Source organism: Typopeltis vanoorti, chromosome 1 (assembly GCF_054136105.1).
Source record: "Typopeltis vanoorti isolate ZY-2024b chromosome 1, IOZ_Tvanoo_1.0, whole genome shotgun sequence".
In the NCBI taxonomy this organism is placed as follows: Eukaryota; Metazoa; Arthropoda; class Arachnida; order Uropygi; family Thelyphonidae; genus Typopeltis; species Typopeltis vanoorti.
The window spans coordinates 27173118-27199144 of NC_143549.1; the positions used below are offsets into that span (position 1 = coordinate 27173118).

Sequence of the window (26027 nt, forward strand, 5' to 3'; positions counted from 1 at the left end):
TCTGATTACAACAGCAGCACTAAGCAGCGTAGCAAGTTAGTCCTGCGAAATGATCACTTCACCCTTGTACATAAAATCTATTATCATTTTTAAATCCGTGTATTTTATATCTTTGAGAATAACAACTGGATGTTTACAAGAGTTTTCAAGAAATATGCCATAAAAGAAAGAACTGCTATTTTGTGAGCTTTAAGTCTCTTACTTTCGCATACTAAAGTCACATCTACAAAAGTTTCAGTAAAAAGTAATTCATTAAAAGCAGTTAGTACATTGATATGGTAATTATTCCTTCTTAAACAGATCTGCTGAGCCTCCATCTTCATAATCTAGTAACAATTTTTTTTTTTAAGTTAACCAATAACAAGTTGGAAAAATGAAACTAGCACCTAAATTGTTATGTCTTTACTAGCAATACAATGGTAGTCATACACGTGCGAACGAAACTCCAATCAGTGAAAAATGACACCGCATTACTGACTTCACTTATCCTAGGAACGTCTGATCACACATATACCATCAATATAATTGAACTCCTGCACACACTAATAACGTAAACACGAGAACTGAAAATTAACCGACATTAACTAATACGCCACCTTTTATCTTTTCATACATTTTATACATATGGAAAAAAGAAACCAAGTGGAATGCGTCATTTTAAGAGCTGTGATAACTGACAGAAATTAACAGAAAGGAAACTCTGCATTGTGAGAATGAATGAATAATCAGGATGTGAGAAATATATTAAGAATAGCATAATTTTATAACTGTCTTGGATTATTTCCATACTTGTTGCGACTGCAAATATATAACAACACCGTTTTATATACTATGTTATAATAAAGATAATGGTTTTTTTTTTTTTTTTTTTTTTTTTTTTTTCCTTTTTAAGGAAAAAGGCTACATTATTCTGGAATCCCATTCTTGACAAAATGTCATATTTTCCATACCTCTTACATTAAGCACAATGGTGGTTTCACACCTGCAGTCAAAGTCATCTAAATAAGAGTATATATCCACCCAACTTGGCGGATGGCTTACCCTATCCAAAGAACAGACTGAGGTTCAAATCCTGCCTTGGGCATGGATGTTTCACGAATATGCTTAGATTGGAAATTAATTTCATCATCCATGTTGTTGGCTTTAACAAAATGCCATGTTTATAGTCCAAAGTAGGATTTCCTGATTATGCAGAAAACTGATGCTCCATAAGTCACAAAGGGGTTTAAAATGTGAATAACTCATAAGTAATTAAAAAAAAAAAATCTCCAGGTTTTCCATTTCATTATAACAGAAAAGAATAAAGATAATAAATAAAGTTATTAACTATTTAAACTACTTCCTGACTTACGGCCAAGTATGTATAAATACATAAATATTACAAATAATAAATTCAGGCTGTCCCATGGTATTAATGTACTAAAAATTTACAACCTTTCATGGGTGGGAAATGCATACTAAGGCATTGCATAGGAGTAGCAAGTTTGGAAGGCGGCGGAAACCGACAAAAATGTATATCAACCATAAAAATGCCGGTTTTATTATTATTAATATTATTTTACTTTTTTTTTTTTAATTTGGAGTAAGCAAAACAGTGCTTGCTTAGGAGCGGCTTAAACCCTAACAACGACCCTTACCGACGCAAGCACATTATAATTTGATATTATAATATTTATTTATTTATTTATACTCCTAAACGAATGTATTATTTAAGTTTTCTAAATTAAATATTATTTCATTATCCGTCTAGTAGAGAAGTATCTATAAGCATTTAGTGTTAAGCATAAGCATTTAGTCCCTACCCTGAAATGCATTTCCTTCCGGTTTCTGTAACAAAAGCACGTCTGTTGCTTAGTTGGGGATTTAATATGTAAAACTTCAAAGCTCAAGACTAGAAAAGTAAAAGATATATTATCGTTATCATTATTTATAACTATTATTATTGTACAGTCATCTACATAGAGTCCGAAGACTCATCGCGGGAGATCCAATGTATCCACACAGTCTATCGTACCTCTCCTTGAACCCGTTAACAGAGAAAGCATTCACATCTGACTCTGGCAACCCATTCCACTCATTCAGAACTCTCCAAGAAAAAAATCTAGTCCTCATATATCTTTTTGTGGCTCCTCTGGCCAAGTGCTGAAACATTTCCCCTGCATATATATCCTATAAAATCTTTTCAGGAACTTAAATGTTTCTATTATATTCCCTCTTTTTCTCTTATCAACCAAATTATACACTAATTTGGTAACTCGCCTCTGAATCTTATTAAGAGGAATAACAAATTCCTTATCTCTACTTGTTATTGTGTTCTTCAACAGTCAAGTAATCTTATTAGCAACGTTAGCAATATGTCATCTAAACTTTAACTCTCTAACGACCACTACCACCCCTAACTCTCTAGTTTCAACTATTTCAAAAAAAAAAAAAAAATCAGCTAACGTCTCTGTTGTTCCCGTATAGGAAGTAGGGGGGGCCGTTTACCCTATCTAACTTTTGGAGACTGAGTGGGCAGTTCAATCTCCACTGGTAGCCAATCAGAGATTGGCTGGCCCAGGGCAATCACGATTCATCAGTACGCAGTGGAGAAGTGCCATCACGTGGTCCCTAACCCTAGCACAATATTTTTAATGTCTGAAAATAGTGTGGGTTCGACGGTCGATTTTCTTGAGTTTACGGGACGAAAAGCCAGAGTATCCGGGAGAAAAAACCCGCTAGTCAGTGACAAAGATCGACTAACTCGGGAACCGGTCGAAAAAAAGGCTTAGAAAAATTTCTTCTAGTCGGTGACTAGATTTGAACCACCAAATCCTTTCTTCATGCAGTCAAGCGCTATAGAGTGCAAACCCTACTTCTGCTGAGCTACTCAACTATTTCCTGGATATAATTCCATCAATATGGTTACAAAGCTCCCAAAATGCTATGTAAAATATTTAAGATTTGGGAGCGTTTTATATTTCTGTGAGGTTTGTGGGAATAATCTATCTTCGGTATGAAGAGTATATATGTTAGTACTAATGTGCAAATTTCCGTTAATAGGCAGTTTCGCTAGGTAATGTGAACAATACTTGTACATTTCAGTTAAAGTTGAAAAATAAAAATGTGCTCTACACTTTAACCAGGTAATGTGTAAACTAACTAGTTGATGTACACATTAACTAAATATCGTGAAATAAAGTTAGAATTTTATCTCTAACACACACACAAACACACACGCACGCACACACACACCACGATTAATGAGTACCTTCCGCCGTGGCCAATTGATGAATGTGTAGAATATATTATGTCAAATATTTCTTCTACACGAACGTTGAATTTTACTTTTGGATTTACGTCAGAAAGAGGTTTGATAAGTTTTTGGGATCCTTGCATAGAAAATACACCATACCGATGTATAATTCTGTCAGTCCCGAAAGGTTGCTTTTTATTCGTGGATTTCATTCGTTTAGCATATTCTATCAGCGACCAATATTTTGCTTTCATTACAAAACTGTTTAATTTAAAATCTTGCTTTAAAAATAGAGCATTCTTTGATTAAATAAAAAAAAAAAGAGATTGGAATCGAGAATAAGATGGCGTTAGTTAGCGTTTACGTGTATTTATTATTAGTCTCGCGTTTTGATTAGTGTGATATTTTCGGGATTTCCGAATGATATTTAGAGGTAAGCGTTCTTCATTTTGTGACTATTTTTGCCATTATATATTGTTTAGCTGGTAGACTCTTGCGTGAGTCTACTGGATTTGTCAGTAAACCCTCCAAGGTAAGACAGGAATATTTAAAGACATTGGAATATTCCTTGATTACAAACGGTGTGCAAGGTTGGAGAAAGTAAAAGACATTAAGGATGCCATTCACAATTTAAACAAACATATATCACTTGACATTCTTAAATTCACCCTAAAGAAATTTGAAACGGAATATCCTGGTTGCCTGAATCTTTACACTCAAATTAATGACACAGAAGAAGATGATGTGGAAACAGAAGGGGACTTTACACCTGTTCCACCTACAGATTCCAAGACAGTTCGATTGCTAGCAGGAGGAGCAATATAATAAAAGACGTAGAACATCTATAGATGAAATGGAAGAGGATGCAGCAACAACACATCAAGTCACCCAAAACAACTCCAAACTCCAAATCCCTTCCACACCTTCGCGCTAGCTAGCGAAAAAAATCTAAAAGTGGTTCTAAGAGGGGTTGCTGAGGGCATCTCAACTGATGAGATCCCAGCTGACCTCATCAATCAAGGATTGACCCCAATCAAAGTCAGCAGGATTCTGAGCTCAGATAAAAGGCCAATGCCGCTAATGATGGACGAAATCAGCAGCACACAAAAAAGAATTTATGACATAACTGACATTTGTAAGCTCAAAATTACAACCGAACCTCTAAGGAAGAAGGCATCAGCAGAGCAGTGTCACAGTGCCAAAGGTTCGGGCATGCCCAAAAGCTGTGCAGAGCTGCCTACAGATGCCTGAAATGTGGTGAAACTCACCAAACCAACTCCTGCACCATTCCCAGATCCAGCCCGCTGTGCCAACTGTAGAGGATCACATCCCGCGAATTACAAAGGATGCCTTTTCCATCCAAAAAATCGTGGATCAGTAAGAACGAACCATGCTCCTCCAAGTATTGACACCATGAACAACCAAACAGGTTGCCCTCCAGATCAGAACACCTCACATTCAGCAGCACAGGAAGGAACTCGATCCATGTCCAAATCATGAGCAGGCAGAACGAAGCGAGACTCCTTCATCGCAAGAGCAAACAAGCTCCAAACTCACGTCAGCTCTAACCTCTTCACTTGCAACAATGCTGCACGAATTCAGCAAAGCAAGTACCTCACGATCTTCCAGAAAGAGATTTAATCTAGAAACCCAATCCATATTAACAGCTCTCTATAATGTTTAAAAAATTTAAACCGAATTCCCTCATGATAACAGCACGGAATTCCAATGTCTTAACAAATAAAATTCTTGAGCTGTATCTCTTTTCAAATTCTTGAAAAGAGATACAATCCAGACATAATATTGATCAGTGAATCCCACTTCAGACAATCAAACAACCCGAAACCAACAGGTTATATTCTATATAGTACAGACAGACTTAACTCTAGTGGTGGCAGCACAGCTATTTTTATTAAAAAATATTTGGGCCACAATGCATTGACCAGCCATCACCCTGAAGTGATAGGTGTAGAGGTGCACACAAATAACGCAGGCAAACTGAAAATCTATGCAGCATACAATCCTCCCAGCATTCCTCTATTGACAGCAGACTTAGACTCCATTCTCGGCTCCACAGATTCCATAATTATAGCAGGAGACCTCAACTCCAAACATACAGCTTAGTTCAGTTCATCAATCAACTCCAAAGGTCATACCTTATTTAACCACATGCCACTCAACTCAATAGTAGCTGGACCCACGGAGCCCATCAGGAAGTTCTGACGTACTAGACATAGTTATCCTCAGGAACATCAGATATCAATACCAGCTGGAGGCATTAGAAGAGCTTAACTCAGATCATAATCTCATCCTGTTCAAGCTGGGACTTCAGGAGCAGCTCTCTCCCCATCATTCTTTCTTAGCATGGGACAAACTCTATATGGTTCTCCCAGTCCACATAGGCCCACCTCCTGTCATTCGCAAAAAAGAAGACATAGACCTAACTGTAAGCAATTTAACTAGGCAAATCAGCACAGCAATAGCATCAGTCAATCAAACCACTGTTTTTCATGCATCCAACTGGATCCCAGAAGAGATAATGAACCAGATTAGGTCCAGAAACGAAGACAGAAAGCGATATTACAACACTAGTGCCACACAGGACAAAACAACCTCAAACAACCTGAACAGACAGATTCAAGAAGCCATCCAGATATACAAGAATTCCAAATGGGAATCCAAACTCACGGAAATCAACCCAGAAGATAACTCCATGTGGAAATTTGTAAAATCTCTTCATACCAAAAGACAACCCCCTTCCCCCGATGAAGACAAAACTTGGATAAAACTTGGAGAAACCGGCATTCCATACATTTCCTCTCTTCTCCGCCATCTCGCAGAGAAATTCTTCGTCAAGTTCACATTCAAATCCGCTGATCGTACAAGCTGTCAATTACAATGAAATAGATTATTACCACAAATACAAAAGACCGAAGGCTATTCTACTCCCAACTGATCATACCTAATACAACTACCCCCTCCCCCTAGAGGACGAGCTTAATTGCTCACAAAACTCCCTTTCTCAAATAACTCTCATTACAAAAGGGAATATGAAAAGCACTTGCGCGTCACCCATCCTGACAGTAGTGTAAATGGTTAAAAAAAAAAAAAAGCATAAAATATTTCTTTCATGTCTGCTTGTACCGCGTTTCCACCGCTTCTCTTTTTATAAGGGCAAATGCTGAACGGCGTCCGGGACAGTTTATTTTAACGGTTTTTTCGTAGGGATAGAAAGTTCACATTAACAGTTAGAGCACATATACTGTGCTAATTACAGTGAAAAATAATTTTTTTTCGTACTTTAACGACGTGATTCAGTTAATGTTAACAATAACTAGGAAATGTTGATATTAACAAATTTAGAATATTAGCGTTAACACACACACACACACACACACACACACACACACACACACACACACACACACACACACACACACACACACACACACACACACACACACACACACACACACACACACACACACACACACACACACACACACACACACACACACACACACACACACGCATATAATATACACACACACACGCATATAATATACACACACACACGCATATAATATATACACACACACACACATACGTATATACTCTTCATAACGAAGACAGATTACGCGCGCGCGCATGCACACACACACTCGCGCGATGGTTCCTGATCCGAACTTTAATCGTTTTGAGCCACGACGTCCTCCTCAGAGGTGTGGGAGGAGTAAGAAGAACGCATTTAGTATGCCCTTGAGAGATAGGAATGGAAGACCGACTTATTTATCACCCCACTCTCTTATCTGAACAGTCATCAGACAGTACAGTACACAACAGGAAGTCATTATATAAAAAAGAACTAAAACCAGAGGAAGGCATGCATTTCCATAAAACTTTTTTTTTTCTTCTAGCCATTCTATTTCAGGAAAGATTGTCACTTCTCTGTTCTACAGTAGCGTAGTTATTTATTAAATGAGAAGAATTCCTAGCGAATTGAATGTACGCACTCCTTTCATTTGTTCAGGTGGATGAACACATGAACATGAATTTGTTCAATGTGAATACCGAAAATTATCATAATTTCCTCTTCTACTGCTGCTTCAAATTCTTTTGATATTTAGCACATGAAGTGTATTATTCACAAGTGTATATACACTTATCCATCTTATTGTAGTTTAAATTGTATTTACAAGAAGATAACCGTATTCGTGACATGAAGGCTATAGAAAATTAGAACTCAATTTACTCATCTAACCATGGTTTTTATGAATGAATTAGGTCTACTTTCTAATGAAACTGTGTCTACTGTTTTACCATTTACTACCCAATTTCCCATATTTTCTACACGTTAGATTCAATAGTCTGACACGAGTGAGTCCTCTGCAGCCGTATTAATGCTTGAAAACTGCAATATAATAGGTGAATCCTGTTATATTGCATATTAATGAATCTTAGTAAATATATGCTTATTCATATAAGTTTTCATTTCAAAGGTATTAATAAGCAATACAAAAAATATTACAATCCAAAATCTTGAATAAATTGTATTGAATATAAATAAAATAAATATTATAATAATATATGTCTATATTACGATTTTTTTTCGATGAGGGGGCGTGAAATATTTTAATTTTTACAAAGGGGGACCTTGGAATCCATAAGTTTGGGAAGCACTGCTCTAGGCCATTCTAGGTTAAGTAAGACGTTTATGTTTATTTATTAATTGTTTTATGTTTTTTTATATATATTTATTTATGTTTATTTATGTTTTTGTATATTTATATTACCATTCTTATTATTTATTGTATGCAGCGTATTATTTTTATTCTTATTATTTATTGTAAAGCGCAGTGGGTGCTTACATGCACCCACTGCGCATTCCCTATTTTACTCCTGAATGTTTGTTCAGTGTGCTGAGAGCAGTGATTAAAGTAAGTTGTGTTGAAGCTCGAACCATTTAATTAACTACCAAGCGACTCAGCCCCTCACTGAAACCTCTCACATTCGATGGTGACAAATATGCACAAACAATTCAGTGTATTATTTATTCCCTATTTTTTTTATGAACGTGTTCGATTATACCGCCCCTAAATTGTGCCGCCCGGGTTCATTGCACCTCGGTACGGAACGGGCCTGGCATTATATACACACACACATTCATGAGCCAAAACATTATGACCACTCAACCTGATTCCAAACAACGAGACTACACATTTGGCTGGAAACTGGCCGGAGATAGCAGTATCCCAGTATGGAAACTGTTCTCATGAACATCACTTCTCCCCACTGAATATATCTTGAACGCTAATTCTTACCTGATGATTGTTTAAGATGATATTGCTCTAGATGATGACAGTGTTGCCCGATGGATCGGAAATCTTTGAGCAAGACACATCACAAGGCTCGCATTGTACATGCATCGTTTGAAGAGTATATCCAAGCATTCTATGTGCTCCCCTGGCCGTCTGATTTTCTTAATTTGAATTCCATTGAGTATTTGTGGGATCATGTATAATAGAATGCAACATGGTCTTACATCTCTGCCTTTCTCGGTCGCTGACGGATATTTTTCTATCTGGTTGATCTTCTATACATGAGGACCTTCCCTGGTTTAGCGGAGGCAAATCAAGCAATGCCAAGAGAGTGCTACTAGGCGAGTAGTCATAATATTTTGACTCATGAGTATAAATGTACACATATAATTTTGGCACATGTGAAATTTTGCCAAATGAAAGAGCTAATGCAAGGGGGAATAAATGGCATCTAAGGCTTGCAAAGACAACTGGAAGCCTGAGAAGATCAAGAAACTGTAACTTCTCTTTGCTACCTTTCTACTATTATATATCATTATTCTACTAGCTTGTAATAATAATTTATACAGTCCTGTCAAATTATTATGACCACTCACATTATTTCGCAATCGGCCATTCTACCCACAAGGTCTTTATATCACGTGAAAGACAATATATCTGATACTGGAGATATATGTAATGTGCTGTTCAATTGAAATTGCTCATTGACTTGGACAAGGGAAGTGATTCCAAAAAAAAAAAAAAGGCAGGACTGTAGGATACAAAGAGAAGAATAGCCGTATTATCCAGCGGATTGCAAATATTTTAGCTACCCTGGGCCAATGGAGAGTGATCATACCTCATCGATGATCGTGCTGAACATAGGTGGTTCTGACTTGTGCAAACCAGTAGACGAAAACTGTGAAACAGCTGACCATGGGATTGAATGGCGGTGTTTCCCTGGAAGCAGTCAAATGTATCCTCCTTATATGCGTCCGAAATAAGCACTCATGATCATACCTCCTGATCGTAGGCGATTATCTACAGTTTGAATCTTGAGGAGAGACATTACTAGATTACTGAAGGATTGGGGGGGAAAAAGTTGGCGTTTCAGATGAATCACATTTTTAGCTATGCATGCAGACAGTAGACTGAGAAGGAGAAAGAGAAAAAAGCTCTGACATTCTTATATCATTTCGACTGATCAGTCATACCTGTTCACGGTGATTGGCTTCCTAAAATGCACAGATGTGTTCCAGCAGGATAATGCATCTCACTAACGTCGCAGTTATCGTTCAGGAGAAGTTTTCTGAAAATAACAATGATTTACAGGTGGGCCATTGGGTTCTAGGAAAATTCGCCATAAACATTTTCGCCATAAGACATTTTGCATTGATTTTTGTAAATAATCAATGGATGATAAAGGGTATTACAGATTCATTAAAAAGGCAAATCTTTATTAAGGTGAATGTCAGTGATACATAATATAATGAAATCATTTAAAAATTGTGCAAATTAAAAGAGATGCTGCGTAAATAATTAACTTTTTGCTGTGGATCGTCAATTCAACAAATCCGTCAGTAGCATCGCTCATTGGAAGAAATGTTAATTCTGTGAAACATTTAATTTTCGTGTTGGATTCAGCATCTGTTTGACAGCGTAACTTCAAAACCAATGGCAATAATTTTGCGATAAAGATTTTGTGCCATGTGAAATAAACAACCTGTTATAGTTGTTGATGTAAATATGTTAGAAAAAGCGTTGATAGTTGCTTTCTCGAAGTAAACCATTAATGTTTGGCGATCTAATGATGAACGTAAATTCTTTAAGGCACTAAATAATCTGTTGAAAGTTAATTCTGATTTGCCAGGAAGCACAGCAAAAAATCGCCATGGAATCCTTAGGGGTCTCATGCCAGTCCCAAGCCTGGATAAAGGCGGAGGGTCGGTCAGATGAGTGTCGATACTCTGACCGAAAATTAAAAACACGATTGTTATCTGATGCATATACGATCAATGGCTACAACATGGCGGCTCGAACGTCGCCTGGATTAACAAGGTCCGCGATACCAATCGAGCGATTCCATATCATACTCATTGCCTGGTTCTATACCTGCTTCAATTCTTCAGTCAGTTTTCCAACGTTATCTAAATCTAGCTTTTTCTTCATATAACTCACTACAGTATCTTGTCCATCACTGTACAATTTTATATTTATTCAACAATACTTTGCCTTTATCGTCTTTAACTGTGGTCTGTTTTGGTTGCCACCTTCTATTAATGATTCTAATAATTTTGTACACCTCCCTAGTTTTATGCTTTCCATAGTACTGTTCTATATTATTACACTGGGCTTCTAACCATTTCATCTTATCCAGCAGACTGCAGTTTTCACCTTATTACACTTTATTCTATATTGGTTTTCTATTTGTTCTGATGTATCACTTCTTATCTTCAACATTCTTTTCTCCTGTATTAACTTCAGTGTTTCTTGTCTAATCCATTTCTTCTTGGTATTTTCTTCTTCTGGTACTGTTTCGTCAACTGCATCTTCTAGCACCTTCATTATTCCTTTCACTCTTAGATTAGAATTTTTTTCTTTGTCCACACTTTTAAGTTTCTCCTCTAACACTGTTCTGTACCTTCTTCCTATTTTCGCTTCACTTATTCTTGCTCTCTTCGTTTCTGATGATGGGGTTTATATTTTCTTTTGTAATTTCAACTTGATGTTTGCAATCACTAAACTATGATCCGAACCTATATCTGCTCCTTAAAAATTTCGACACTGCTGTGATGATGTTATCCATCTTCTTTTAATCATGATCATATCAATCATGTTCTTGGTTTTCCCATTATTTGATCACCACGTCCATTTTCTTCCATATATACGTCCATATATATATATGTATATATGGACGTATTCAATATATATATATATATATATATATATATATATATATATATATTGAAAAGAAAATTCATTTCTCTCGAAGAAAAAATTAAAAGAAAAATTAAACTCATGAATCGGTTGAAAAATGGAGAAAAACCAAAAGCTGTTGCAGGGACTTTGAATTTAAATGAATCAACAATTTGAACAATCAAACAAAATGAACACAAAATCCGAGAAAAAGATTGCACTTTGCATTGGATGGAAATATTATTAAACAAAAAGCTCTCAAGGTTTATAAACATTTATAGTTCAGACCAGGTGTTCAATGCGGATGAATCCGGGTTATATTGGGAAAAAAATGCAAAAACGCACTTATATTTCGAAAAATGAAAGATCACCTCCTGGATTCAAAGTTTCCAAAGACAGACTTACTCTTAAGTTTACGTAAAACATGTGATTTTTATAATTTTATATTATGTATTTGTTTCATAGTTTATGTTTTCTTAATTTACATGAATTACCTGAATTATATAAAAATATCTTTTTCTTCGATATGTCATTGTTGTTTATATAACTAAAAAAAAATGATTTCGAAACATAACTACTTTTTCTATGTGATCTGAGTCTCGCATAACGCGATTTAAATAACGCGGCATTTCTATGAAACCTAACATTCGCGTTATACGAGGGTTACCTGTGTATCACTTCCTAGCGTCAATGCATCTAATCTTACCTATTGTAAATATATCTTCATCCTGCTCCTCTGCAAATATACATATGCGACCCAGTTTCCAATGAGAATCTTAGTGTAGATGTGCAGTGGAGTCTATAACACATTTTGTTCCACAAATTGCAACTTAGAAAGTTGAATCTTTCCACTTCTGCGCATCCCAGGTACTTCGGAACGCGCATATCTGACCTCTTATGTAAACTTGCAAATAAGAAGGGTCACGGAACACAGAATGTGCAATAACTTCCCCTTTATTTGCGCCAAAGCCCTCACTACAATTTCTACCTTAAACACAAAGATGCCCATCACTCTAGTGCCCGAGATGGTGCACAACCTCATCTGGAGCTTAAGAAGAAAACTACAAAACAGGCTCTCCTTTGAATATCGCTATCACTAGGAAAGAACTAGAGCTATGTCGTCGAAAAGAAGAACCCGACTGATATACCATCCTTTTCTGGACGGAGACAATAGCAACTTTCACGTAGCTGAAAGTGATTCTTGAACTGCGATGTTTCCTTTTTTTACAAGAAATACTGATTCTTTCATTCTTTCTTATCAGTATTTGTCTCTATCCCGTTTTATGCTTTAAAATTCGGCTTCTTTTTAATTATGTTTCGTAAGTAGCAAATTGTTTGTTTGTTTCGATTCATTCAAGTGTATATTTTACTAAGTTAAATAAAAGAAAACTAAAACTTTTTTTTTTTTTTCACCAGTTGGTGCACGCAAACGCACTGCAACCAAATACTAAAATACAATAATTGCAATTTGGAATGAAGACGGCTTTGTTGACGATAATTCTTGAACCTTTCTGCCAAACATCAACCTTGACATTGACACACTATTAGCAGATGTTTAGAGGACGTCCTATAATCCACTTAAGATTAGCTTTGCTGATCTCCCTCCCGAAAAGCTCATAACTCTCTACTGCTGTCCTTGATATCTGACAATAGCCACAACAAAGTTGATAAAGACCTTAATGCAATTTATTATATTATCACTGTCCTGATAACAGGGATATGACATAGGATCTCCGATTACAAGTGCTCTCCGATTCACATCTCTTTTCGTGGTTCTGTGTAAAGTAGCACTAGTGCAGCTTGTTTACTATGTGCAGTCTTGTTTATTGCACACCAGTCTCGTATGGGCGTCAGCTCGAGTAGGGCGTCTGGTCAATGTTCCCCAAAGGCTCCAAACACTCTTACAGTCCTGGGGAAGACCACAGTAAACAGTTTACAGCTTTCTCACCGCTTTATGTTTTAACATAAGCAACACCACTGCCACCATCAACAGCAAGGTCTGTTTCTTACAATACCACATAACGAATAAATATCATCACAGTGAAATAGCCATTTCACAACTCATTTGTTTACTGTCGCATGCTCATGGATATCAGTCATAACTGATATCAAAGTTGATAATGAGTAATTAACACCGACATATTAATTCTCTCTCTCTCTCTCTCCTTCCTCCTCTTCTTCTTTTTCTTGTTGTGAATGAGGACCTTCCACAGTTCTCTGTCCTAAGCAAGTTCTCTCTCTCTCAAATTATCATAGTAATTTCAAATTATTTTAATAATAAACCTGGCAGCTAATAAATGCAATAACTTATTAGCAAAATGACGCTGCCTAACTCTCCCCCGCCCTAGGCAAGTATATGTTTCATGTCACTAGTTTTCTACTAATGATACACTTGAATAAGAATAAGGTGTTACTTGATCGTAAGCAAACTCCTAATGACTTTACTTCACCGGCTTTTGACCAAAAGTTTCATTTTATTGTTGTGTTATAAATAAATAAATAAAAATTCGCAACCCTGTGGAAATGGGATTTAGTATTCATACCGCTAGGCTGTCAGAGGAAAAACCATTTTATGTGTGATTCTAGTCGCTGACTCGAAGAACTTTTAGTACACCTTTCTTCGCCCTGTTCTCGAGTTAATCGATCTCTGGCAAGGGCAAGTAGGTTTTTACTCCTGTAAAAACAGGAGTTGGGTTTTTAAAAGAGTTGTTGGTGTTGCACCACCACCATAAGTCTTGAACCACGTTCAGGTGCAAACTTGACTTACTTGTCTGTTTGCATACTTGGGAAAAAGGATTAAAACCAAGGTTATAAAATTACTTGGTATCTTTAACATATATTATACCCAAGGTAAAAAGCTACCTTGGCTTACTCGGTTATAGGAGCTTCCAGGTCCTCGCAGCAGCACTGTGATTTCATGCGCGCGCACAGCCATTTCACGTCGTCTTACTCTGTTGCTTAAACACAAGCCATACGCAGTCAACGTAGCTCTAGCCAGCGAACTTCAGCCAGCCTTTACAAGTGTGCGTGTTGCATGGGAAAACTAAGTTACAACCAATTAAGTTACAATTCATAAAGAAAAACCGTAGGGTAGAATTTGTATTCAAGTAGCTAAATTGATAAAGATAGAATATCATTTGTAAAATAAATGGTGTATTTCTATAATTAAATGTACATAAATTTCTAAATATATAGTTTTAAATGGTCAGTAAGTCATTATTCCGCTAATCAAACTTCAATCACACCTTTCACTCCCTGAATGATAACAAGAACAAGCCTGAATTTCAAGACCAGCATTCGCACCTGCTCTGCGCATAGTTTTCTGTTAGCACCACACATTAATTCCTTAATTACATCCTTAGGAAATTTGTAAATTTCCTAAGGATGTAATTAATAAAAAAAAAATTATATTACACAAAATAAAAAAGTATTGCAATTTAATTTGTAAGAAATTTATAGTACATTTTTTGTGTAATATAATTTATTAGTGTGCTGACAATGAATTTATGTCCACATTTGGCTGTAGTCATGAAACGTTTTTCATATACAAGTAAAAATGTAGTTCGTCCTTAGTTTTTGTAGACCAGTGTAGTTTGCTAGCTAAGCAGACATAACTTTTTCTGCTCTCCATGCAGCCTAATTAAGTTCAAATTACACTTCAAATATTTATGAATATTCCCTTCCGGTTTCTCTTCACCGCATCTGAAGATCGAGAAAGTGTTCCTTTAATTGCCACGAGTCATCAGATATCAAATTGCAGAATGAAAATAGTGTAAGCACTTGCAAGGACAAATTATTATCGGGATATATTTCAAGAATTATGTTACCAGATTCTCTCGATGTATCACTTTCTGTTGGCTGTCGACACCTACGGTGAAAAGTATGAAATTCATCCAGACGTAGATAAAGCGTCCAATGAATGTCCAAAGGGCCTTACTTCAGCTACGCAAAACTAATTGTTATTCCGAAATTCTGATCAGTACTAAAATTCTTAATAACATTTAATTAATATTGCATTTTTTTTTTTAATGTGAAATAGATTTCCACGTGCTTATATAAGCCAGGGGGAGCAACAGAAAAGTTATTTTCCTGGTGAATTATATCTTAAATCTCCAAGAAAAATATTTAAAAAAATGGAACTAAAATAACTAGAAAAAATAATATAATAAACTCACATTCACATGGTCATTTATGTGTTTATCGTCTCTGTCTTTAATATTTAATCCAATTGTGAAATCGTTGGCAAGGGACAAGTTCTTTCGATGTCCTTTTGGCGTTGGTTTCTTTTCTTTCCTTTTCTTCTTCTTTTCACCATCGCTGTTCCCTTCCATTACTTCTGTATGTCCATCTTCAGCTTTACTTCCATCATCGTTTTGTAGTTCCACTTCTTTCTGAGTACTGCTGTCTTTTAACTCTGCCTCAGGATTGTCCAGTAAAGGTACATTCGATTCCTGTGTTGAATCCTTTGCACTCATTTTGTCCTTTGCATTTTCCATCTACATTCATGAAAAAAAAAAAAATAATAATAATAATACAATTTACAGAGGCCGTTTTATAGTTTATATAACCTTACTCAGCTGAGCCCACAATTGAAAACTTATTTACTAAATAAGCAGATATCATCTGGATGAAAACGTTAAATTTGCACAAATGAATCCCCCACTAGTTAAAATAAACTACATAGCACATGGCTGTGATTTCAGACGTATTCCAATGATTTTCAGAGAAGTTTTTAAAGAAATCTAAGAGAACTTATTGGAGAATTTAACCATTCCAATATGACGTTTGCGGAAGTTTTTAATTACTGAGAAATACAAAAAAACAATTACCTTATTAATAAAGTGCTGATTATCTTGAACATTCCATGGCCACTGACAAGTTTTAAGGAAAGCAAGCTCTATTCTTCAAACACGACTGCATTGAGTCCTGCCATTGTCGCTGGCCTCCCTCCAGGGATGATTCACCCACGGTTCCATCTCATTTGACAAGTGTTCAGGAAGATTTAGCCTCAGTCATAGGTATTTCATCCTCTAAGCAAGCCAAGTAGAAGTGACGAGGAATATGGTCTTACAAAAAAAAAAGTATAGTACTTCACCATATGCATAAGACCAGGAAGTTCAGTACAATTTTCTCTCCGTTGGCAGTATTATATAAACCAGGGGGCTTATTCCATACCACGAAAAACATCGCACTTTTACCAATATGCTTTACAGCTGGAACCATGTTATTCTGTTCATAGCATTCGCTTAGACTATCCATTCGAATACATTAGAAACAACCAAATTCAATTTTCTAAGTCATGCAGGGTAATTTTTAGTTTAAGGACCACTGCAAACATTGCTGAATACCTTATTAGCACGTTCAAAAATAATTGTTTTAGCTCCTGAACGCCAGAAAATATTTTCAACTTTTTTTTCATTAAATTACGAGAGTAACGGGGGGGGGGAAATCGAGTTTCTAGGCGACAAACAAACAAAAAACTTTAATTGCTAAATAATAAACTTTAGTATTTAACTTACCATTTGACTGCTGATGTAACTAATGAGTTAACATTGCATGAGATCTTGTTAACGAAAAGAAAATGGTACGTATCTGTAATCATGAGTATTTCATATTTCAGTGTTCTGCACCCCATTCTCCCCAGAAAAGATTTTTTTCGCAGTCATAAGGGCACAGCTACCATCGTCGATTATTATTTCTCCATAAGGTAACATGTCCCATGATCGCAATGAAATATGAAATTATTTGAAAATTTCATGACTAGATAAGATTACGATCTGAAAAGTCCAGGTAAGAACTTTCTGGGCCTCCCAAAATTCATTTACTATATATGTCTTTTACAGTTTATTTATAAAGTGAGGTTTTACTTTTTAAAAACTTTTAAATTAAATTTCATGTTTTAAAAACCGAAATGTGCTTGGTTTTGTACAGCACATTTGTGACCCTTGAAATTGGACGATAGGATTCATTGCCTAGTCCATCTTCGCCTCCTGACGCTGTTCGACCCTTTCTCCTTATTGTTTATTATTGTTCATGCAGAATTTTTTTTAATAGTGATAAAATTATTAGCATCAACCGAATATGAGTAACAGTAACTCATTTCAAGTGCCACTTCATTCCCTGGTGTGGATGTCTTGGTACCACTGCTACTGTTGGCCAAAGTTTAACACTCAGGTCTTCTTCAGATGTAGTGAAATGTAATGAGTAACACGTGCAGCGTGATGCAATAACGCTGAAGCAGAACGCAGCTTCTAACAAAGTCCTCACCACTCCTACAAAAGCCATAATTTTTGAGTGCCCAACAATGTGCTTATTGTCAACTGCAAACTTCCTGTTTTGTCCCAGGAATCTTGACTATCATGTTACACCTTACGCTCTTATTTATGGGATCGAGAAATGCTTCAACAAGGCGCAGAGCGTTTCCTCACACTGCAGGTGATGGTTAACAACATATCCTTGTTAGTCAAGAATGTTTTATGCCACATGAAATAAAATTTAAATACCCATATCTCTCCTTCTTGATGAAGCCGATCCGTGTGTATTTACAGTATATCAAAGACGTTTTTAAGAAAGTCGGGGCCCGGTCAAAAGAGAATTACATGGTCTTAACAGTGTCGCAAGCTATAAAGTACTGCTCGCTGAATAATAATAATAATAATAATAATAATAATAATAATAATAATAATAATAATAATAATAATAATAATAATAATAATAATAATAAAAGCAGTTGATAAAATATCGCAAATTCATTAGTTTCTTATAAATGGATTACAAATGGATTTCCCATTTCTTTTTTTTCTTCTTTATATCTAGAAATAATGAATTTCGCAGTTTTAAAACTTGCATCTTTAGTCTTTCAGAACGGTTGATGCTATTCTGACTATGGCAACAAATTTCTGTAATATACTCTGTTCGAAACTGTCACATAAATTATAAACAACTCCTAACATTGATTAAATAAATACGTGCTTTTTTTTTTAACACAGGGATTGTAACACAGGAATTGAACTGTTACATTATGGTAACAGAATTCAACATAGATTTGTAGATTTGTAGATGGAAAATCATGGCTGACCTCAAATTTGAAATTAATGATCGCGAATAATTATTATTATTAACGAATATCTCCATGGAGTCCAAAGACTCATTGGCCACTAATCGTTATTCACACAATGCCTAAACTAGTTATCCTAAGATAGAAAAAAAAAAAAAAAAAAAAAAATCGGAGTACTGATGGACAGAAAGGAAGAACGAAAAAAAAAAAAGGTTCGTTGCAAATATTGTTGATACACTCACTTATCCTTAATATATTTAATTTATTCGATATATTCTTAACACGCTTATTATAAATTCCGTATTCGTAATAAATCAGCAAAAACGTGTAATCATGACGATGGATATTTGTGGTATTAAACGCTCGACTCTCATGAGCTCAAGTTTTGTAAATCTTTGCGCAAAGCAAGGTCAATCGAGGACTCTCTCTCTCTCTCTCTCATAATTTGAAAGAAGTGATCAGAAATATATGTTTTTGGAAGCAATTTCAGAATTGTGTTCACTTTTGATATTGATGACGCACTCACTTGACATAATTTTGATTACTTTTGCTTTTACATGATGCTCTGTATATTGCAGTCACTCGTGCTAAGAATAAATAGGGTGAAAATGTGAAAGAGGAAGGAAATTAGGGAAAAAAAGGTGGGAAGGATAAACACGTGTGGTAGGAAATTTTTTTTTTTCTTTCAAGATGAGTTACGATTAAGAAAAAAAAAAGCATGCAGGAGAGAAGGGTGCCAGAGTGGGGGAAATGATCGCGTTCCTCATCTGGTCTCAAGATAGCAAGCAATTCTAGCTAGAAACGCGTCATGTCGTCTTCTGCACGTGCGACACGAAGTTCAATAGTACTAGTTGGAATAAACACAGAGGTTATGAACGATAAGTGTCTTTTTTTTTTTTTTTCTGCCCTTCTTTCTTAATGGTTCTGAATGGATGGATCTGTTTTCGAAATATGATGCACGAACACTTCTAAATAATCCCCACATCACAAACTGCAGAAAAAATATTTCTGGGATCAGAAGAAGTTGATTTCATTCTGCGACTGCCTTCCATTGGAAAGACCTACTTTCAATCTCTTCTATGATACGCGGAATCTTTATAAATGACTTTATGCTTTAGCTCATTTCATGTGGAGGTGGCAAATTCTTTCCTCTCTGAAACTGAATTTTCGCCTCTCAATATGAATAAACCGGTCTCAGAACACGCTAGTTGACAGAATGAAAGTTAAGACGATAACCTTGATTTGTCTTAGCTGCTTGATAAATTGATAAATAAGTGGATTGAATAAGCAATCTGGACATCCAGCAACATCACACTGCCATCAATGTGTTGAATAATTAAGAAAAGTCTGTTTTACAACACAGGAATTGAGCCGTTACATTATGGTAACAGAATTCAACATTCATACGCACTAGGGTTTCTGTCCAGGGAAAAATTCCCGAGAAATTTTCGAATCTTTCTTGTTTCGAGTACACTGGGAAAAACAGTTCGGGACTAAAGGCCTTTCATAATTTAGATTTACAAGCCCTAAACAGAAAAGTCTCGAATCTATTATAATTTTTATAATTAGTATTGTATCACATAGATTACAGAACGAATGTTAAAATTTTATAACGAATTAATGAAACTGTTTGACGAATGCAATAAATATAATGTCATGCGTTATTTATACATTTATTTGTGTTTCTTAAATCTAAGATAGTAATAGCAGTTAATCAGTAAAACGAATTAAGGCTAATAATTAATTTTAAACTTTGTAAAACAAGAAATTTAAGCGAAGTTGTATCTGGATTGCTTTCAAAGATGGCATGTCAGATAGAACGGTTGCAAATAGTGTTTTATACACTATTTGCAACACAAATCAATTTTAAAGCAGAATTATATATTACCAAAGAACCGTTGTAATATCTTAAAGATTCTTGGCTTCTTTTAACATAAAATGGCCTGGTTGGCCGAGTGGTTAGCGTATTCGCTCTCCAGCCAAAAGGCTGCGGATTCGAATCCCGCTGTGGGCATCGATGCTTGTGATTGTCACTGAAAATACTAGTGGTGGGCAGTAGATGGCGTTGGTGTAGATGATGATGGTAGTTGCTGTGGTTGGTTGGGCGTTTTCCTTCTTTCCAAATCATATTATAAAAGTTAAGTAACTCGAGCGAGAATTCAAGTCCTGTATATTTGATAAGTTCTAAATTTATATTGTTTTTTCCTGTTTTACTTTGGGTTAATGCTTCTGGTAATTTTTCTAAAGTGATGTTCTCCGAGTTGATAACACAGGGTGATTTTCTGTTTCATGTCTTTTGAGCGTACAGTCTCTCTCTCTCTCTCTCTCTCTCTCTCTCTCTCTCTAATTTTGTTACAAAATTGTCCCATCTATTTTGTTTATTCTCCAGCATGCTGCGCTTTTGCCATTGCTCTTTTTCTGCTACATTCCATTTTTGATTGTATTCTCTTCAGATTAAGCCAGTTTTCATATGCTTTTTTCTTTTCTTCGATGATGCATTTAATTTCGTCATCCCAGTAAACGGACAAAAACAATCACCTTGAAATTAAATAAATAAAAATCATAACTGTGTGAAATCATACACGTAGTTCATAGAAAATTTCCAGAAAACTTCAAAAGTCATTTTTCATAGAAAGAATAGATTGGTAGAACATGATTTGTATGAATATTTCGAAAGCTGAAAAATACCCTGAAATTGAAATGCGTTAGCTCGCTTAAGCACGAGTTAATTCGGTGAGAATTATTGTCAATTCGGAATAGGCTTAAGGTGTTTTAAACCAAGCTATTTTAAACCTGGTTTTACTCCATTTTCCAAGTAAGCAAACAGACAAACATGTCAAGTTTGCGCCTGCAAGTGTTGCAAGTCTAGCTGATCCTGCAAGTAGTGCAAGACCAAGGCAACTCATGGTAAAAATAGAATAAGCTCTGATCACTAATCTTAATATTTACCCTTAATGCAAAGCACATCTCCTGGAGGAGATGTATGACGCTTTGTATTAAAGGCAAGGGGGGGCCACTACCCAGACCGGTTTCGACCTTTATTGAGGTCTTATCAGTGGGAGCCAGGCTAGAAATACCAAGATTATAGTAATATAGGTTTAAAATAGCTTGGCATCTTTAACACACACACACACACACACACACACACACACACACACACACACATATATATATATATATACAGTATATATATAATCCTAAAGGGCTCACTCTAGTGAGTATGGGCATGGCGAACCCGAGGCACCTGAAGCTGGACCACGCCTTACTTCATGTAATATACACCTGTTATATTATTTGTAGACTGGTCCCTACTCTTCTTTCCCTCTGTATTTCTTTTCACCTTGCTTATTCCCCCAATGCTATTAGAGTATTCGAGGGCTAGGGGTGATTCTGTCCTATTTACCTATTTTTTTATCTCATGCACCTGCCCACTCCAGTTAAAAATGGTGAAGACAAACGCAACGTATTTAGTGAACTTGAGCTGGAAGCACTGAAACCTCAAGCTGTAAAAGGAGACCGTACTGACCCTGAAGTGACCAAGAATATGAATGGAGCAGAACCAGATTCCAACGTGCAGAATGCTGAAAATTTTGAAAATATACAAATAGTTGAAAGGAAGCTATCAAATAAGTAACGAGAACTCGCACGAAAAATTAACGAGCAAATGAACAGCAACCAGGAACGAGTTAGGCTTCCAGTATTGAGACAAGTACCTCAACAAAAACTGAAGGAACTCCTACAAGAGGCCAATAAGGCTGCAAGGGATATTCCTACTGGAACTATTGGGCAAACGAATCAACTTATGTACTCAATAGCCTAGGTCGTAACATCTGAATTAGGATATAAGATTAGTGAACTCAAAAGCAGTAAGGCTCAGGAACCAAAATGGAAGCATCGACTGGAGAATAAAATTCTTAAACTCAGAGCAGACGTGAGCAATTTGAAAAACCTTAAGGAAAAGATGCTGAAAAACACAAAAATCCGAAATAACCTCATAAAGAGATACAATACTGGAACACGACCTATTGATGAATTATTAGAGGAAGTGAAGCAAAAAATAGTTGCAGTTGCAGCTAAAATAAGAAGATACAGTGCATGCATTGAACATTACAAGCAAAATTCGATGTTTTGCGCAAATCAACACCAGTTTTACAAGAAAATTGATTGCTGCAGGAATGATAACCTTAAAGAAAATATAAATATAAATACCAGAGACAAAGAAAATACACTAAAGCTTTGGAAAAACCTATGGAACAACCCTAAGAGGCACAATAACAAGGCAAAATGGATTGAATAAATTACGAACAAATCTCAAGAACGAAAAATGGACCAACTGAAAATAACAACTTAAACGAGTTGTTCAAAAGCAAGCTAAAAAAAATAAAAAATTGGTCAACACCCGGGAAGGATGAGTTACATGGCTACTAGTTGAAATATCTAACAGGCTTACATGAAAGACTTGCTAACCAATTTTATGATGTTTTAGAAGGAAAATGCAAAGAAGAGTGGATCACAGCAGGGAAAACGTTTTTGATCATAAAGGATAAAGAAAAAGGTCCAAACCCAGAATACTTCCGACCAATAATCTGCCTGCCAACAACTTTTAAGCTACTCACAGGCATACTAGCTGATAAAATATACAGCTATCTTAAAGCAAATCCTCTTCTCCCAATTGAACAAAAAGATAACAGCAAAAATTCAAGAGGCACAAAAGACCAATTGTTGATTGATAAAATGATTTTGAAAAATTGCAAACGTAGAAAAACCAACCTTCATATGGCTTGGATAGATTATAAAAGAGCGTTTGATTTGGTGCCTCATAGTTGGATTTTAAAATGCACAGAACTATTTGGTATTAGCGAAAACGTGCAAAAATTTTTACAATCCAGCATGAAAAACTGGAAAACAACGTTGGTTATAAATAGAGAAGAAATTGGAGAGGTAAACATAAAAAGAGGCATCTTTCAAGGAGACTCATTATCTCCTCTATTATTTATATTGTCATTGATCCCCTTAACTAGAATTTTAAATAAAACTGCTCATGGTTATCAAACTGCGCAAAAGAGTGCAAAGATATCTCACCTTTTATACATGGACGATCTGAAGTTGTATGCAAAATCAGAGAATGAGCTCCGATCATTGCTAAACACTGTGCACATATTCAGTCAAGATATATCAATGGATTTTGGCTTAGATAAATGTGCAATTGCTGGAATAACAAGAGGAAAGTTTGAAGATATGAACCAAATCGAGCTGCTCAATGGTGAAATAATCAAGGCAATAAAATTCAAAGACAGCTACAAATATTTGGGAATTTTAGAAGCATCACAAATTCTAGAGCAGAATACATGAGACGATCAAGAAAACACTTTAAGTCAATGCTTAATGCTGGAAATTTGATAAAAGCAATTAATACCTGGGACATACCTGTTCTGAGATATTTAGCAGGCATTGTTGAATGGACCCAGCTAGAGATGGAAGATTTAGATCGAAAAACTCGAAAATTAATGACAATGCACCATGCCCTCAATCCTCGCAGTGACATTGATAGGCTATATCTATCACAAAAAAGGAGGTAGAGGATTATTACAAGTGAAGCAAATTATTGAAGAAGAAAAACGAAATTCGAGTGATTATCTGCAGCAAACAACGGAAATTTTTCTAATTGAGATAAGGAAAGAGAGTTTATTTAAACCCATGGAGACAAAATTGGAATACAAAACCAACCAATTAAAAGTTAGAACCGAAAGATGGATAAATAAGGCATTGCATGGAAAATACCTTCACAGCATAGAGGACAGCGCTGACAGCAACTTGACCTGGCAGTGGTTGAGAAATCGAGCACCAAAGAAAGAAACAGAATCGGTAATTTTTGCAGCATAAGAACAGGCCATTAAAGCCAACGTTATGAAGGCAAAAATACAAAAAAATGCAAGAAGACAGTACATGTAGATTGTGCAAAGAAAAGGAAAAAACGGTAGACCACATTATAAGTGGATGCAGCAAAATCGCACAAATTGAGTACCGTAAAAGGCATGATAACGTAGCTAAGATAATCCACTGCATTTATGTAAAAAGTATGGGTTTGAAGTATCTAAAGACTATTGGAAGCATAAAGTTCACCAGAACGTGGTTGAGAATGAAAAAGCTAAAATACTCTGGGATTTCAAAATCCAGACTGACAAAAGCTTGGAATGTAATACACCCGATATCACAGTGGTTGAAAAATGTGAAAACAAGGGTGTTACGTTTATCGAAATATCAGTACCAGGAGATAGTAGGATTGAGAACAAAGAAAATGAAAAAATTACAAAATATAGCGATTTACAAATCGAAGTTGAACGAATCTGGCAAAAGAAAACGAAAGTTGTTCCCATCATAATAGATGCTTTAGGCGCCATCCCTAAAACATTGAAAAAATATCTACATGTAGAAGCACTCGAGTTAGATGGATTAAAAATTGGGCAGCTGCAAAAGGCCGCTTTGTTCGGCACAGCTTTCATTTTCAGAAAGTATTTCCACAATTCATAGGCCCTTGGGAAGGGCTCGAATTAGTGGAATATAACCAACCTTTTCTTAAGACTGAGGAAGCAAATCAAGCTTTGATGAATATTATATATATATATATATAAAATAATAATTATAATAATAATAATTTTGTCCGTTTACTGGGATGATGATAATTATATATATATATATATATATATATATAAAATTGAAGTAACAAAAAACTGGGAATTACAGGCAAAAAATGCAATACATGATTGACACAAAAACGTTGTATTTTTCAAGTCGTTCTATCTAACGTGCTATTGTTTGTTGCATGCGTGCTTGCAGGTTCTCGTGAGCGCCAGTTCTTAAAGTTCTTAAAAGAACTGGGCGATGGACTGAGTTCATGACTCTTTATCCCGTCATCTGAATGAAGATGATCTGTGTGGATGGAGTGTTATTGAGCTAAAAGCTCTAGTCATGGCTGGGTAACGGCAATAGCCGAGCCTCAGTTAAAACTTTGTGAGCGCCAGTATTGAACAACTGCAGTATAACTATCAGGGATGTTATAACTCAAATTGCTGTTCAAATGTTCAGGATTAAGGAGGATTTCTCTGGACCCCACAATTTTCCTTTCAAACTCATCACTACAGCGAAAAATGTTTTCGGATTTATCCCAGCAAACTGAGTGGCTCTGTAAATCGTCATGAGGGTTATTAGAGAAAAGAACATGATTGGATAGTGCAGATGCATGTGATCTTTTATAGGAGATGTCTCTCTTATGCTCCTCATTACGCAGTTCAACAGATTTGTTAGTCTGTCCAAAGTAAGGAATATTACAGTCACACCATAATTTGTAAACACCTGGATATTTCATCGTAACTTCAATTTTTTATTACTGTGTTCTACCTTTAGTGGATACCTGAAGAAGGCTGTAAAAGGCTGAAACTAGTTGTATCATTATCATTGAAATATAATATTTTATCTCGGTTTAAAGTCATTTAAAATGTATTATTTAATATATATATATATA

General features: G+C 35.8%; 1 protein-coding gene across 1 annotated transcript in view; it reads right to left on the reverse strand.

Annotated features, from left to right (window-relative positions):
• LOC150109853 (caveolin-1-like) overlaps window positions 1-26027 on the reverse strand; it is a 105545-nt gene that overhangs the window by 40421 nt on the left and 39097 nt on the right. Inside the window, exon 2 of the mRNA XM_090415367.1 lies at window positions 15624-15944. Coding sequence (XP_090271493.1) covers window positions 15624-15944 — 321 coding nt within the window. The remainder of the gene's footprint in view (window positions 1-15623; window positions 15945-26027) is intronic.